The 13957-nt window shown below is 44.6% G+C and overlaps 1 protein-coding gene across 2 annotated transcripts in view; it reads right to left on the bottom strand.

The window, feature by feature from the left end:
- Positions 1-13957, bottom strand: part of LOC131195440 (dimethylaniline monooxygenase [N-oxide-forming] 2-like) — a 34027-nt gene that overhangs the window by 4033 nt on the left and 16037 nt on the right. For both annotated transcript variants that reach the window (XM_058177344.1, XM_058177343.1), the window contains exons 6-7: positions 5420-5619; positions 2705-3060 (exon numbers count right to left, since the gene is read on the bottom strand). In XM_058177344.1, coding sequence (XP_058033327.1) covers positions 2705-3060; positions 5420-5619 — 556 coding nt within the window. The remainder of the gene's footprint in view (positions 1-2704; positions 3061-5419; positions 5620-13957) is intronic.

Genomic DNA, 13957 nt, shown 5'->3' with positions numbered 1-13957 from the left:
TCATGTGGATGTAATTCCATTGAGGACAGATGCTGAGTACTGAAATTGCTATAGATTTTCTAAAAATGACAGTTGGGATTCTTGCAAAAGATACTAGGAAGAATCAATCAGATCAATCAATAAGGTATTCTGATTTAGTCAAGGAAGAGCATATTGAAGAATTACTCACATAGAAACCATAGGACACTTAACTGTTAAGTACTCCACACTACACAAACCCTTGTTTGCAAATGTAAAGTGTCTTAGTGCAAAATTAACTTGAGATTCTGTGAGTCTAAGGGTTGTAAAAATAGTTCAGTAAAATTCAGCCAGTCTTCTATCACTAATACCTTGTTTACTACCATATCAAGTTTTTTTCGTTTATCTAACAAGTTCCAGAACTTGAAAAAGTTTAAAAGTTGTAGACCTGGAGATTGTGATATTTTTCTTTCTCTTCATCTTCTTTTATTTTTAAAGATGCACAAAACTGAGAGAAATATAGACTTCTATGTGAAGTAGGCAAGCTACAAAGGGAAGCAAAAGCCACCACTTGTTCTAAACAGCTATTATTTTATCTTAACCAGAGCTCATGTTAGTGAAGTTATTTCCAGGGGAAGGATTTAGAAAACAAATGTTTCTTGATTTAAGGAATATATAAAGATAACTTCTGCAAAGCTTCAGTATACACTGTTTTATAAAGAAACAAGCCTCTTTCTTATCAAGAATCTTTTCTTGCTTTGCATTATTATTGGCTAAAACCGACTCAGTGCTTATGATTGGAAGGGATAAATATGTTTCTGTGTTTATGTATCTTTCTTTTTCCTTTCCTTCTTTATGTATGTTTATGTATCTTTCCTTTTCCTTTCCTTGACTTGATATTTATTTTCAAGATATCAAAATATGGAAAGAATCCCTATTGTTCTATCTTCTTTGCCCTTATTGTTTTAGAACATACATAATCACCCAAAATCTGGCATATAGTAACAATAATTATGTTTCAGATTTCAGCTATAAATTCATTAGTCTGTCATTACCAGCTTCCTAGGCTGAAATCTTGTTGCATGAGAACCAGAGAAAATTATGAAGCTCACTGAGTAATTTAGAATTAGTGTCTGAGTTCATATGCAGTGGTGGGCTGCTGCCAGTTCAAACCGGTTCGGGTGAACTGGTAGTTCCGACAATCAGCTAGCTCCACCCCTGCCCTATGTTGTTCTATATTTCCTTCTTTCTGGCTCAGCTGATTCACGTGGCACAGCTGATTTCCATGCCTCTGCTGTTCTACTTACCGGGGCTGCCGAGTAAGTAAGCAGCTGAGCTTCAAATTGCTGTATTTTGAACGCTGCTGCAAGCGCGTTAGGCGCATGCATGCACGAAGCCGGCGCTCATAGAACCGGTTGTTAAACTGGTTGCAGCCACCACTGTTCATATGTCCCAGACTAAACCATGTTTTCTTTTAACCAGGATTGGTAGAACAAGTCAAATTTGCCAATAAAGATAAAATTCTGTCTTGATTGGCCAAGGAGGACTAGCAGAGATTAGGGAACGGATTGATTATACTTAATTGCAAACCACTTTTATCTGGACTTTATTAGGAAGATAGACCGATAGTGGAGATTGAATGTATTATATTTAATTAGACAACAACTGATTAATATGGAATCAAGAAACAAATGTGGATATTTGATCCAGGATGAATTACTCTTAATTTTTGGCATGATTTGGGATAGACGAGATGCCATGGTAAATTTTCTACAAGTTGATTACAATAACAGTTTGTTAACAGAAGATTTTGAAACTCTAATCTTGTCCTTTTCATTATTATTGTTCTTACTGTTAACTATTTTGTTTGCAAACAGATTTATTAGTTTTTTTAAAAATTGGGGGGTCTGTTTCACAAGGTTTGGAACTAATAGTGTAGCCATGTATTAATCAATACTCAAAACTCAAGTTTTATATTTTAACTTTTTTTTAATAAAATAAAAATTGCTAAAAAAATAAACTTAAATATAAATTAAATTATATTTAATAAGTATTAGAGGTAAAAAAGCTGCAACTTTGGTGGACCTTTAAACTGCATTTATCAAAAAGCCAACAGCAAACCAATATTTCAAACTGTGGTTTATCAACCTCAAATAAATTCTGATTTGTTTATGTAAGTAAATAATATGTATTACAGTTGGTCCTTGACTTATGACCATAATTGGGACCAGAATTTTTGTAATCAGTTTTTGTGGTTTTAAGTCGAGATGGACTTTACTTGCAATAATTTTTACTGAAGACATTAAGCAAATCATATGGTCGTTAAGCAAATTCAGCTTCTCCAATTGGCATTTTTGTCATTTTTTGTTGGAAATCAGCAAAAAAGATTGCAAATGGCAATTACGTGACTGAAACCATTGTTAATGTGAGCCCGTTTCCAATGCCTGAACTGCAATCTCATGACCACAAGGATGGTGCAATGGTCTTAAGTGTGAGTAGAAGACATGAGTACCTTTTATCAAAGCCATTGTAACTTCGAACTATCATTAAACGAATGTTTGTAATTTAGGACTACCTGTACCTTGAATAAGTATAGTGTTCTTCATTTCCTTTTATTATTATTCTGTGTCAGATTTTAGATTTCAAGTTTCTTAAGCCAGCATGTTATTCCTCTATACTCCGCAGGTCATGATGTCCACTATTGGCATCACTTTAAATAAAATATTCATCCTATTTATAATCTTACCCTTGAAGACTCTTGTAGCCCAGCGTGCTTGGAGTTCTGAAGTGGGTATAATAGGCCCAAGGGGCTGGATGAGACCAATAACAGCCAAGGTTGGCTTCTCCAGATGAGGAGGGAAGACATGTTTATACAGTGGGACACGATTATCTTCTACCTCAAGGATTGATTTGTCCAGGAAAGGGAATGCAACACTATAGCCTGTTGCAAAGATGACAATGTCTACATTCTCCACCACTGTCCCGTCTTCAAATATGGCTGAGGTTTCTGTGAATTGCCTGACAAGTGGTTTCACGTTCACATATCCACACAGGATACGGCTTGGCAGGTCATCATTGAACACTGGTTCTTTCATCAAGTACCTAATATGTACAAAACAATACATGGAAAACACTGGTAAGAAAAATATATTATCACCAGTTGGCTTTTCATAAAACTTTGTACAATTCAATTTTGTAATATTCAGTGAAGAGAAGAGCATTTACCAAAAGGTAAAACATTATCTTCCCTCAGGAACTCATTCTAGTTTTCTTAAGCCAATCTACACTAACATCATTGTGCCTCAGTTTTGTAACAACTCACACTATACAAAACGCTTTCCCCACTAAAATTTGATGACATCTCCTATTTTTCTTCTAAAATAGGTTTAAACTTAATTTTAAATTGTAAAATGTTTAATTGAAAATTAATTAAAAATTTGAAAAGAGCCACTTCGGTCTCGTGGTTAAGGCATCAGGCTAGAAACCAGGAGTTCGTGAGTTATAGTCCTGCCTTAGGCATGAAAACCTGCTAGGTGACTTTAGGGCAGTCACAACGTCTTAGCCCAGTGTTGGCGAACCTTTTCAGCACTGAGTGACAAAACGGGAGTGTGTGTGTGTGTGTGTGTATGTGTGTGTGTGTGGAAACGCTGGAAACCGGAAGAGCAACTCCCTAGAGTGCACACGCAGGTGCACAGGAAACCAGAAGAGCAGTTCCCTGGCATGCATGCACACCCTGGAAAACAAAAGCTCAGCTACCTGGTGTGCAGTTGCGCACCAGGGAGCTGCTGTTCCAGTTTCTGGTGCTCTCGCACGCGCAAAGACCAGTTGGCTGGCATGCATGTGCAAGCTGTAACCCAGAAGAGCAATGGGTGATGGCTGGCATGCCCTGAGAGATGGCTCTGCGTGCCATGCATGCCATAGGTTTGCTATCACATCTTAGCCCAATACACTTCAGAGTTATTGTTATGGGGAAAATAGGAAGAAGAACTTCAAATTTGTTTTGCAACATTTTCCCCCATTTTAATCCTGTAAGTAGAGATGGGAGGGATTTGTTGAAAAGATAAAACATTTTAAAGAAGTTATTAAAACATATCTCTCTCTTTGTCCCTGCATAGGTATAAGTAACTATTCATTTTAAACCTGCATCTGTACATACCTGAGAAAATGCATATGTTGTTAATGTTCTTTTTAAAAAAGAAACAAAACTCTTGAAACTGGAAACTAGACACTTGAAGTTTTAATTTCCCACATAAAGTAGCCTGCTTTCCTACACAACTGTAGTATATAAATACACTTGCAATTAAGATGATTGAAAAACTATTAAGTCATTGAAAGACATCACACTTGCTTCTCCTACATACTCTAAGCCAGTGATGACTGACCTTTTCCGGACTTGCATGCCAAAGCGTGCGTGCACATGCACGAATGCGCACATTTGCACCCAAACCTCCAAAATGCAGTGTGCATGCGGCCCCTGTATATGCGCATGGTAGGGGGATGGGGAATCGAGCCTCACAGCTGTATCAGGGAGTTTGCATCTCAATCAAAACAAAACATAATAAAAATAAAATGGAACTTTGAGGAAGTCTTCTTTTGTTGGGGGTGTTATTTGGAACTCTGACAGTTGATTTCACTTGGTACATGCTGACATGACGCTCCTAATAAATAACTGGATTTCTTTTGAACCTCGGCTTGAGATTCATGTTTTAATTAGGGCATTGGTCGGAACCCTGATCAGCAAGGCAACAAAAGTGATCCATGAAGAGACACTGTCAGGTTTCCAAGTAACACCCCCAACGAAAGAAGACTCTGAGGCTAGAAGTTCCTCAAAGTTCCATTTTATTAGAGATGTCATATTGGCACATCTAGAAAAACCTGAATCTGAAAGCTTCCAGGTTTTCCCCACCCAAAAGAAAGTCAAAGTCCCTTCCCCTGCACCCACATGGCCCAATCAATGCACCGTCTCAACTGGAGATGCCTTCCAGTCACATCACTCCAGGTGTAGGCTGAATGTCCTTGGCTCTCAGAGAAAGGAATGTTATTATGGCTAACTCTCTCTGCAACTCCATGCAATCCCCCCCTTCCAGTTTCCCACAGCACTAAGTGTGGCAGCCGTGAAGATCCAAAGAAAAAGATGGCCTTCAGGGCTGACACAATAAGAAACACCTGACACCTGAGTTTTAAAGTGGGTATTGCATATGGTTTTTCAAAATAGAAATAAATGGAAACTAATACTGATAGTCTTTAACTTTACTTATAAAAAATTATTTTAAGTGACATATCAATTCAATTTTGCTTAGTTTTGCAGAATGGTACAAGAGGTGAAATTCAGCACAATTCAAAACTTTGACTAGCTGTAAGGTTAAATTGGTAATTTTGCAAGTGATTGTTGTAATAATTAGCAATAACTATAAAGACAGTCTCATGACAAATATATAATTATACATTTCTCCTCATATACCTGTTTTGAGGCACCAAGCCATAGTTTTCATGATTGAACCATTGATTCATCTTCTGTTCCGTCATCCATTTCAAAAGAAACCACGGGATAGAATTTCGGATAAAATTAAGAAAGCGAGTGTGATAGATGGTATCCCAGGGATAGCCATTGTCATATACTCGACTCATCACCCAGGTGCCTCCCCTGGCACTGAGGACCACCTATATAACCACAAGAGAAGGGTTGAAGATACCTATTTTGATGCTATCCTTTTCCTGAAACCAACTTTCTTTTCCTTAGCCCACTACATTTGAGTATAGGTACATGATGCTCTCGTGATCATTTCCCACTCTATAAGTATGAACCTTTCTATAGTCTTCTGTTATTTTTAATTATTTAATTTATAATTAGAGGTGTTATTGTTTTGATTCTCAAAGAAACAGCTTTCTTTCAGCATACACTTCAAACTCATGCTGTAGTTACACGAGGGGTACTATAGATTTTAGCTCTTGATTATATTGTAATTCTGTGCTTTGCTGGTAGATTCCAATATGTCCCACCTAGTGGGTATGCCCTATGCAAATAAAAGATGAAAATAAAAATACTGCAGAACCATGATACCAAGTCAGAGAATAGGCCAAAGTACATGTTGTTGTTAGTTGCGAAGTCGTGTCCGACCCATCGCAACCCCATGGACAACATTCCTCCAGGCCTTCCTGTCCTCTACCATCCTCTGGAGTCCATTTAAACTCATGCCTACTGCTTCAGTGACTCCATCCAGCCACCTCGTTCTCTGTCGTCCCCTTCTTCTTTTGCCCTCAATCTTTCCCAGCATTAGGCTCTTCTCCAGTGAGTCCTTCTTTCTCATTAGGTGGCCAAAATATTTCAGTTTCATCTTCAGGATCTGGCCTTCTAAAGAAACTTCCAAAGTACATAAAACCTAGCAAATTTGAGGAAGGATGGATAGAGACTCATTTTCACCCCGTTGAGATTTCAGTGTCCAAAGAAAATCCAAAGATCTGAGAAAAGAAAATGTTAGTACCCTAAAGCTCAGAAATGTAGAACACTTAATGTGGCTATAAGATCAGTGAATGCTCAGAGATCTTAAACATCCTTAGCTCTTTGAAAATATCTTTACCATTAAATTAGCTTGAAATAGTTTTCTTAGCAATTCAAACACTTAGAAAGTTGTAAAGTTTATCTGGTTCTAATGAAGGTCATAATATTCAACTGTTGTAACAAATTTTAAAATACCGTATATACTCGAGTATAAGCCGAGTTTTTCGGCACGTTTTTTGTGCTGAAAAACGCCCCCTCGGCTTATACTCGAGTCTACCCTTGCAGAGCCGACCCAGGGAGAGGGTTTTTTGCCCTCGGGAACAGCTGGGCCGGCAGGACGAGCCCAAATGCTGCCGGCATGCTTTGCCAGCTCGGCCGGCTCGTTTTGGGGCGGCGGCTGGCCTCCGGCGTTTTCTTCCGCCGCTTTTTGATGGCGGCGGCGGCGGTGGTCGGCGGAGGGGCGGGCGGAGGGGCGTCACATTTCGCCCCTCTCACTCGTCCTCCTCTTGCCCGCGGTGGCGGAGGCGTTGTCACCTCGCCTCCTCTCCAGCGAAATTGAGTGCGGCGGCAGTGGTGGTGGTGGGGGAGGCCGCCGTGAAGTGCCGGCTGGGGAGCCCGGAGCCAATCCCGGCCCCCAGCCGGCACTTCACGGCGGCCTCCCCACCCACCCCACTGCCGCCGCACTCAATTTCAGCTGGAGAGGAGGCGAGGTGACAACGCCAAGCGAAGAACTCTTTATTTGTTTGTCACTCTCGCCTCGGAGGCGGAGGCGTTGTCACCTCGCCTCCTCTCCAGCGAAATTGAGTGCGGCGGCAGTGGGGGTGGGTGGGTGGGTGGAGGCCGCCGTGAGTGCCGGCTGGGGAGCCCGAGCCAATCCCGGCTCCCCAGCCGGCACTCACGGCGCCTCCTGCCGCCTCGCACTCAATTTCGAGAGGAGGGCGAGGGTGACAACGCCAAGCGAGAAGAACTCTTTATTTGTTTGTCACTCTCGCCTCGGAGGGGCGGAGGCGTTGTCACCGCCTCCTCTCCGAGCCGAAATTGAGTGCGCGGCAGTGGTGGTGGGTGAGGCGCCGTGAGTGCCGGCTGGGGAGCCCGGGAGCCAATCCCGGCCCCCAGCCGGCACTCACGGCGGCCTCCTGCCGCCGCACTCAATTTCGGCTTTTCGGAGAGGAGGGCGAGACAAACGCCTCCGCTAGAGTGACAAACAAATAGAGTTCTTCTCGCCTTGGCGTTGTCACTCGCCCTCCTCTCCAGCCGAAATTGAGTGCGGCGGCAGTGGGGGTGGGGAGGCCGCCGTGAAGTGCCGGCTGGGGGCCGGGATTGGCTCCTGGCCCCCAGCCGCACTTCACGGCGGCCTCTGCCGCCGCACTCAATTTCGCTGAGAGGAGGGCGGTGACAACGCCCCTCCGCCCACCGCTGGCAAGAGGAGGACGAGTGAGAGGCGAAATGTCGAACGCCCCTCCGCCGACCACCGCCGCCGCCGCCATCAAAAGCGGCGGAAGAAAACGCCGAGGCCAGCCGCCGCCCAAAACGAGCCGGCCGAGCTGGCAAAGCATGCTGGCACTTCAATCCCGGCTCCCCAGCCGGCACTTCACGGCGGCCTCCCCACCCACCCACCCACCCCACTGCCGCCGCACTCAATTTCGGCTTTTCGGAGAGGACGGCGAGTGTGTCAAATGCCAAGGCGAGAAGAACTCTCTTTATTTGTTTGTCACTCTCGCCCTCCTCTTACTCGTCCTCCTCTCGCCTCGGAGGGGCTGAGGCGTTGTCCTGAATACATCCCAATAAAATGCAAAGGTTTCAAAGCATGTTTTGGAAAAGCAGCGAGGATGGGGAGAATGCTGCCTTGAATGTGAAAAGCGTGGAAAACTCCAACTACAGTATAAAAAAAACATTTGCACTCAGTACTTTTTATTTTATTTTATTTTTGCCAAGTTTTCCCCAGGGTTTTCCCCTATGGAAATTGGGGAGGTGGGGAGAAAGAGGTGAAAAGAAAAGCCTCTTGGAAAGCGGAGAAATCGGCAAGAACAAACAATTTCTCCCCGAGAGGGGGCAGGAGGAGGAGGAGGAGGAGAGATGGGGGCATTGCAAGCTAGGGTGGGAAGAAGGAGGAGGAAGAAGAAGGAGGCAAAAGAAACCGACCCTCGCGCAGATCAGCAAATTAGCTTTCCTTCTCCAAACCAATTTTTTTTTTTAAAAAAAAACCCGTTCTACCCAGAGCAAATGGCAAATAAGCAGCCCGTTTTGAGTCTGATTATTGTTTCATGGTGGTTGCCCTCTCTGATCTCCTTGTACATGACAAGGCACCTCTAACCCAGCGCTTTGTGTTTGTTATTGGTAATTCTCCTCCCTTCTTCCATTGGAGTCCTCTCCCTTCCTTTCCGAGCAGGCGGGCGATTTACCTTCTCTGCCTCTTTTTATTTTCCTGGGGGTGGAGGTGTATTCCTAAGGATGCCTTCAGTGCTGGGGAAGGAGCCGATCCATGGAGGGGAGGGGGGCGACGCTGCCGAGAAGCCGCTGCTTACAGAGGCGAAAGAGCCAGGAGACCTTGGCATGGGTGGGCGGCTGGTGTAAGGCAGGGCAGAACCTTCGACCGCAAGGATCCCGGGAGGTGGGGGACGAAGAGAGGCAGAGAAGGAGGAGGAGGAAGGAAAAGAAAGAAAAGGGGAGTGAAAATAAGAGCAGTCCGAGCAATAAATAAATATTGCTGGGCTGCTTTCCAAAAATCCTCAGCACGGAACTAAAAGTTGCAAGTGTTTTGTGAGTTCAAACAGTCCCTTCCAGACTAACACGTTTCATTAAAAGATACAAAGTTTGGTAAACTGAAGCTCTCTCTGTCCAATGCAAAAATCATCATCATCATATAATAATAATAATAATAATAATAATAATAATAATAATAATAATGATGATGATAATGATAATAATGATAATGATAATAATAATAATAATAATAATAATAATAATGATGATAATGATAATAATGATAATGATAATAATAATAATAATAATGATGATGATGATAATGATAATAATGATAATGATAATAATAATAATAATAATAATGATGATGATAATGATAATAATGATAATGATAATAATAATAATAATAATAATAATGATGATGATTATGATGATAATGATAATAATAATAATAATAATAATAATAATAATAATAATAATAATAATAATAATAATAATATTCAGCCGTGCTTACTTTGATGGCAGCCTGACGTAAAATGGGGGCAGGGGATACATACAGTTAGGGAAAAATAACAAAACAATGTTTTGGGCTCAATTGCAGTCTTAAATTGAGGACTACCGGTACTTGCAATTTGAACCTTATTGGACACTTCATTCCTGGAGGGTTTTTAAAGAACAGACTGGACAATCCTTTGTCTGAAACAGTATAGGATCTCTTGCTTGAGGAGTGGGGACTGGACTAGAAGATCACTGTTAGTTTGGGATATGTTCAGAGCCCACACATCTGATGACATAAAAATTGGCAAAGTCATCTCAAGTCACTTTGGCCGTTATTCCAGGTGGGCTTACATCTGTATTGCAGCCCCTAGATGTCAGTTTAAATAAACCTTTCAAGGACCATGTGCGAAGGATGTGGCATGAATGGATGACATCTGGTCAAGCTCGTCTGACAAAAGTTGGAAATCTGAGAAAGCCAGACATAGAACTAATAGCACAGTGGGTTCGTGATGCATGGGAAGATATTCCAGAGGACATGGTGCAACGTGCCTTCAAGAAATGTGGCATTAGTAATGCTATGGATGGCAGTGAAGACAGCGCATTGTATGAGAGTGACAGCAGTGATGATGACGACTGTGAACTCAGTGATGACGACAACGTATATGCGGATAACATCACAGAAGCTGAAGTAGCTGAAGCTCTGTTTGGACAAACAGATGATGAGGAGGAGAACTCCAGTTTTGAGGGATTTTAGCTCTCGTTAGCTTGGTTGCTGTTACTTTTAAAGATACTGTATTTTTGATACCATATTCTTTTTGGGGACCCCCTTTTGCACTTTTATTGTTTTTCGTTCAAATAAATATTCATGTTATTTTACTTGGCTCTATCTTTATTTTTTACATTGACCAGTAGCTGCCTCATTTCCCACCCTCGGCTTATACTCGAGTCAATAGTTTTTCCCAGTTTTTGTGGTAAAATTAGGTACCTCGGCTTATATTCGGATCGGCTTATACTCGAGTATATACGGTATGTGAGATTTGTGATGAAAGCAGTACATATTATTCAAAAAGCAATGTATACAGGGAAAATTCAGGACCAAGATTAGCACTCTGAATTGGGCTGGAATATCATTCATTTGAATTTGACAAATCACTTTTGCCTTTTTCTATGGTGTTTGTCCTGAGACATTTAAAACTCATTTGTTTGCATTATTTTTTCTGTTGTTTATCTGTTTTCTGGCACACTGAAATTAGAGATAGAAGGGGAATTATCCCTCCTTCCTTGGTAATCCGTTTGGGTACAGAATAGGTGGGATTATTTTAATTGGCAAATTCTGAGTTTATTCCAGAATTATTACATGAGTCAAAGTGTTTCCACAGTTGAAAAGTGAAACCTCTTTTATCCACTCCAGGTGGTTTTGATGAAATCAGGAATGAATTTGTTTTGCTTTCCAATAACTAGATTGGGTTTTATGTTTTGGCAAATGGATTCTACAATTCAAGAAATGCAGAGAAGGCCTAGGGAATTGTTTCTTTTTGTAAGAAACTGATGGATGCATGATCCAATAACATGTTACTCTTGTTTCAAGGATCCCTTCTAACCATTTGTTTTTGTAAAAAAAACAACAACCAGGAATATTGGCTCTGTGCATGCGCAAGATGGCGCGGCGCTGAAGATTTACCTTCGGCGATCGAGCGGCTCTCCGAGGATGGCGACGCCTGGACCGCCTGCTTAGCTGCCTGCCTTTCCCAGCCCGGTGCATCATCTTTCTGGCAGCCGCGGGAGAGGTCTCCGGATCTTTTTACACCCGTGGCTGCCGAGAACGAGGCTGGGAGGGCGAAGCGGTGGACTGCGGCGGCCATGTTTTCCAGGCTTAAGGAGGTGGGGCGATGAGTCAGCTTGTCTCGGCCGGCTTTTCGGCCTGGAGCTTCAGCCTGATTTTTGGCCTGGCCATTGGCTTCTTCTCAAGCGGTGAGGTTTGGTCCCCTGCCACGATCTGGGATGATCTGGATTTTCCATCTGCCACTATGTTGGAGCTTCTCCGGCTTTTCCGGCTTTTCTCCTGTTGCCAGTCTGCGAACTTGGCCCCTTCACATCCTCCGGCCTCTCGGGGAGGCTCAGCCATTTGGACAGGCTTGGCCTCCTGGAAGGAGAGGTTCGGAGAGATCTGGCTTCCGGAATGGTTGGATCTACTAGGGGGGTGTCAGAGATGGAGGTGACCCCCTGGACGGTAGTTTTCTGGCCACTTTTGGAAGCAGATGTTGGAGGACTTCGGGGAGGCGACGGAGATATTCTTGATCTGTCCCTGTTTAACCATCTCGTGACTGTTGTAGTTCCAGCTATGCCTCTCCCCTTGCCATTTGAGATCTTTATGGCTGTGATTGGCCCTATTTGGGCTATTGGGGAGTGGCGCGAGACTTGCTTGGGGACAGAGGAGGACATGTGCCACGACCGATGCACCCCCACCCCCGTTCCAGGATGTTTGGACGAGGCTTGGGCAGATTGCCATCTAGACTGTCCTTTTTGTTTTCCATCTGATGCCCATCCTCATTTTGGACTATCATCATATCATGACACTTCTGCCACTCGGAGATGGACCCTTTTTATTGCCGATTTTATTTTTTATCTGTTTATCTTCAGTTGTTATGCGCTATTCGTCTTGTGAACTCTTGCGCCTGCGAGGTGCCCCCGCCTCGCAGGAATGGCCCGCCTCGTTACCAAGGGCCAGCCTCAATGACGGGTCTTGGGACCCACAGAGGTGGCATGCGAAGAGAAAGAGCCTTTGGGGTTTTTTAGATAGGGCATTTTTAAGGGATGGGAGGGTTAGGGCGGGTGTTGGGGGTAGCCCGTCGGGAGGGAAACCAGTTCCTGCGCATGCTCGTGGCGATTATTTAGTGGGTTCGGAGGTCATGGGGGGGGGAGTGTGTTCCTTTTTGTGAGGGTGGCTCCATTTGCACGGTAAGTGGGAGGGCCAGATATGGCGGAAGGGGGGGATCGTATTGGTCTAGGGGGTCACGCGTTCGATGTTTGCAGGCGATCACGTGCCCCGATCCCTCTGACTTCTCCCGTTCCCCAGATGGTCAAGACCCTCAGAGCCTGGGCCTTTGTCTGATGTTATGCAACGCACGGTCCGTGGCCAATAAGGCCCCCCTAGTACATGATCTTATTCAGGGGGGCGCCGCGGATCTTATAGGCGTTACGGAGACCTGGTTGGGCACTGAAGGGGGCGTGCCCCTGGTCGAAATGTGCCCACCGGGTTTCCGTGCATTCCACCAGCCGAGGGCCCAGGGTAGGGGTGGGGGGATGGCGGTTGTTATTAAAGAGAGTCTAGAGCCGAGGGAGACCACTGTACCTCAGATTGCCGGATGTGAATCCCTCTTTGTGAGATGGGGTCATCAGTGTCAGATGGGCTTGCTGGTCACGTACCTGGCTCCTTGCTGCGTGACAGCTGCCCTGCCCGAGCTCCTGGAGGTGCTTGCCGGGGTGGCAGTGGAGACCCCCAGACTTTTAGTCATGGGGGACTTCAACTTGCCATCTGCCGGCTCGTCATCGACAGTGGCTCGGGAGTTCATGGCTTCCATGACGGCCTTGGACCTGACTCAAGTAGTGGATGGCCCCACTCACATCGGGGGTGGCACACTGGACCTTATTTTTATCTCTGGTCAGTGGTTGAAGGATCTGAATTTGAGAGATGTAGTCACAGAACCTTTGTCATGGTCAGATCACTCTCTCCTTCGCCTGGACTTTCTGACCGCCACTCAACACCCCAGGGAGATGGAACCATTACGTTGGTTCCGTCCCAGGCGCCTGATGGACCCGGAGAGGTTCCGGACGGAGCTTGGGCCACTTCCTGAGGGTCTGGCTCACGGCACGGCAGAGGAACTAGCCGCAGCCTGGCAACGGGCTGCGGCTGGGGCTTTAGACCGTGTCGTGCCTCTGCGGCCTCTGACCTGGCGCAGATCCCAACCAGCTCCTTGGTTCTCCGAGGAGCTGAGGGGGATGAAACGCCGGAGAAGACACCTAGAGAGCTCCTGGAGGTCTAGCCGTTTAGAGGCTGATCGGACACTAGTTAGGTCCTATACTAGGACCTACCTAGTGGCACTGAGGGAAGTGAGGCATTGCTACGCCTCCTCCCTCATTGCGTCGGCAGATAACCACCCAGCCGCCCTGTTTCGGGTGACCCGTTCCCTCCTTCACCAGGGGGAGCGGGATGACCCGTTGCAGGGACGTGCTGAGGAGTTTAACGGTTATCTATACGATAAAATCGTTCAGCTTCGAGACGGTCTGGACCAAAATTGC

Source organism: Ahaetulla prasina, chromosome 3 (assembly GCF_028640845.1).
Source record: "Ahaetulla prasina isolate Xishuangbanna chromosome 3, ASM2864084v1, whole genome shotgun sequence".
NCBI lineage: Eukaryota > Metazoa > Chordata > Lepidosauria > Squamata > Colubridae > Ahaetulla > Ahaetulla prasina.
This window is presented reverse-complemented; position numbering and strand designations above follow the sequence as displayed.